The sequence below is a fragment of the Limulus polyphemus genome, unplaced genomic scaffold (assembly GCF_000517525.1).
Source record: "Limulus polyphemus unplaced genomic scaffold, Limulus_polyphemus-2.1.2 Scaffold1750, whole genome shotgun sequence".
Lineage (NCBI taxonomy): Eukaryota > Metazoa > Arthropoda > Merostomata > Xiphosura > Limulidae > Limulus > Limulus polyphemus.
The window spans coordinates 35,613-37,353 of NW_013667360.1; the positions used below are offsets into that span (position 1 = coordinate 35,613).

The 1,741-nt window shown below is 32.7% G+C and overlaps 1 protein-coding gene across 2 annotated transcripts in view; it reads right to left on the reverse strand.

Annotated features, from left to right (window-relative positions):
- Nucleotides 1-632, reverse strand: part of LOC111087120 — a 21,793-nt gene extending 21,161 nt beyond the window's left edge. For both annotated transcript variants that reach the window (XM_022392610.1, XM_022392609.1), the window contains exon 1: nt 528-632. In XM_022392610.1, coding sequence (XP_022248318.1) covers nt 528-602 — 75 coding nt within the window. In that variant the 5' untranslated portion in view covers nt 603-632. The remainder of the gene's footprint in view (nt 1-527) is intronic.
- Nucleotides 633-1,741: the final 1,109 nt, after the last annotated feature.

Here is a 1,741-nt window from a genome sequence, read left to right on the forward strand (position 1 = left end):
ATTAAAATTATTTTATTCGACATGGTACAAAGAATATATATATATATACATATATATATAAACCGAATAACAGCAAATATATACTCAAACATGTTCCTCCCTTTATGAGTTGTTTTTTCCGTTCATGCTCCTACCGTCGAAGTATTTATTTCAATCAGTCGACAGAGGAAGTTCCCGTTTTTTTTTTTCGTGAAATCCCCCTCCCCCACAAAAATAAACATTTTTGTTACTAATAATAAGTTGTTGTTTTTCTCAGATTGACCCTTCAGCACATGCGAAGACTGACGGGGTGATGTTGAAATCGATATGAAATTTTAAGAATTCCAAAAAATTAATAATTTTCCTGTAATGTATTCTTGAAAATAAACATTTTGAGATATAATCTTTTTTTACGAATAACCTTTAGGAGATACAGAGCATGACAGAGATTGGGCTATTATATATATGTATATATAAATTTTCACTCACTCCTGCTCTATTCTGTGGGTTTGGGAAACCGAGGTTAGAATAAAGGAAATATTACTTACTATTGTAAATATCGCTGCAGAGATATTAATACCACCTTTACGACATTGCATCCTGCCCCATCTGTAACTTAACATGAAACATAGATATTAGAAGTAGCTTCTATGCATCTTATCTCCGTTGTTATCAAGAGTTCAAAAACTTGTTTCAGGTGACAACACAACCAGTTGAAGATAGATCCGTCCCTGCAAGATAACGCTCGATAACCAACTGAGATAACGTTTTCCACTTAATCTGGTTAACATGTAAATTCTGCAGTTTAGGCGTTACTAGTAAACAAAGATAATTCTAGTTTATCCTAGTCTTGATTTTGGTTTAAAACTATATAATGTATATATATATATAAATATAAAGTATAGTTACACACACAATCCTTGGAGCCTGATCTGGTATGAACCGTAAAATGTAGTTATATTCATAACCTTAAAACGTTATCCGATAGGAATGATAAAATGTAGTTGTACACACGATCCTTATAAGTTGATATGGTAACAACTATAAAAGGTAATTATACACATGACCCATTAAATGAGATGAGGTAAATAGGATAGTAGTAGAGGATCTATTAAAACCATCTTATTTAAATTGGGTTCTTGGTGTTAGATAAATAAATAAATATATATATATATATATAAATAAAAAAGTGTATTTTTTTAAAGCGCAAAGCTATACAATAGACTACCTGTGCTCTGGCCACCCGGGTATTGAAACCCGATTTTAAGTAGTATAAACCCTCAGACTTACTGCTCAGCCATTGTGAAGGGGGAGATACAAAATTATTATTAATAATAAAGTATAAAGTAAAAGTAATTGCCTTCTTGTGGTCCGTGGCTCGGAATTATGATTGGCACAATGCCTGGATAACGTGTTCATTGCCACACTATCTAATACTATAAAATACAGTTTGTATCTGTCTGGCTGTCTCTCGGTGATGCAATGATGTCATAGCAATTTATTACGTAATTTAAGTAATTTGTCTTCCTGTCAGTTGGAAGCGAGTAGTCTACGATTGATCGAAAGTTAAAGAGATATTTGGACTAAAATGTACAAAAAATTGCACCTTTTTCTCAATTTGAAAACGTACCTTTGTTAAATTGTCGAGTTACGCCAGAAAGGTCGTAAATATACTGTTGCGTCATCGAGATCACGTGACAATTCTCACGCTATCTTGTTTCTAGAACTATCATGTACTTTGGCGAATGTTCTACTTCTTGCT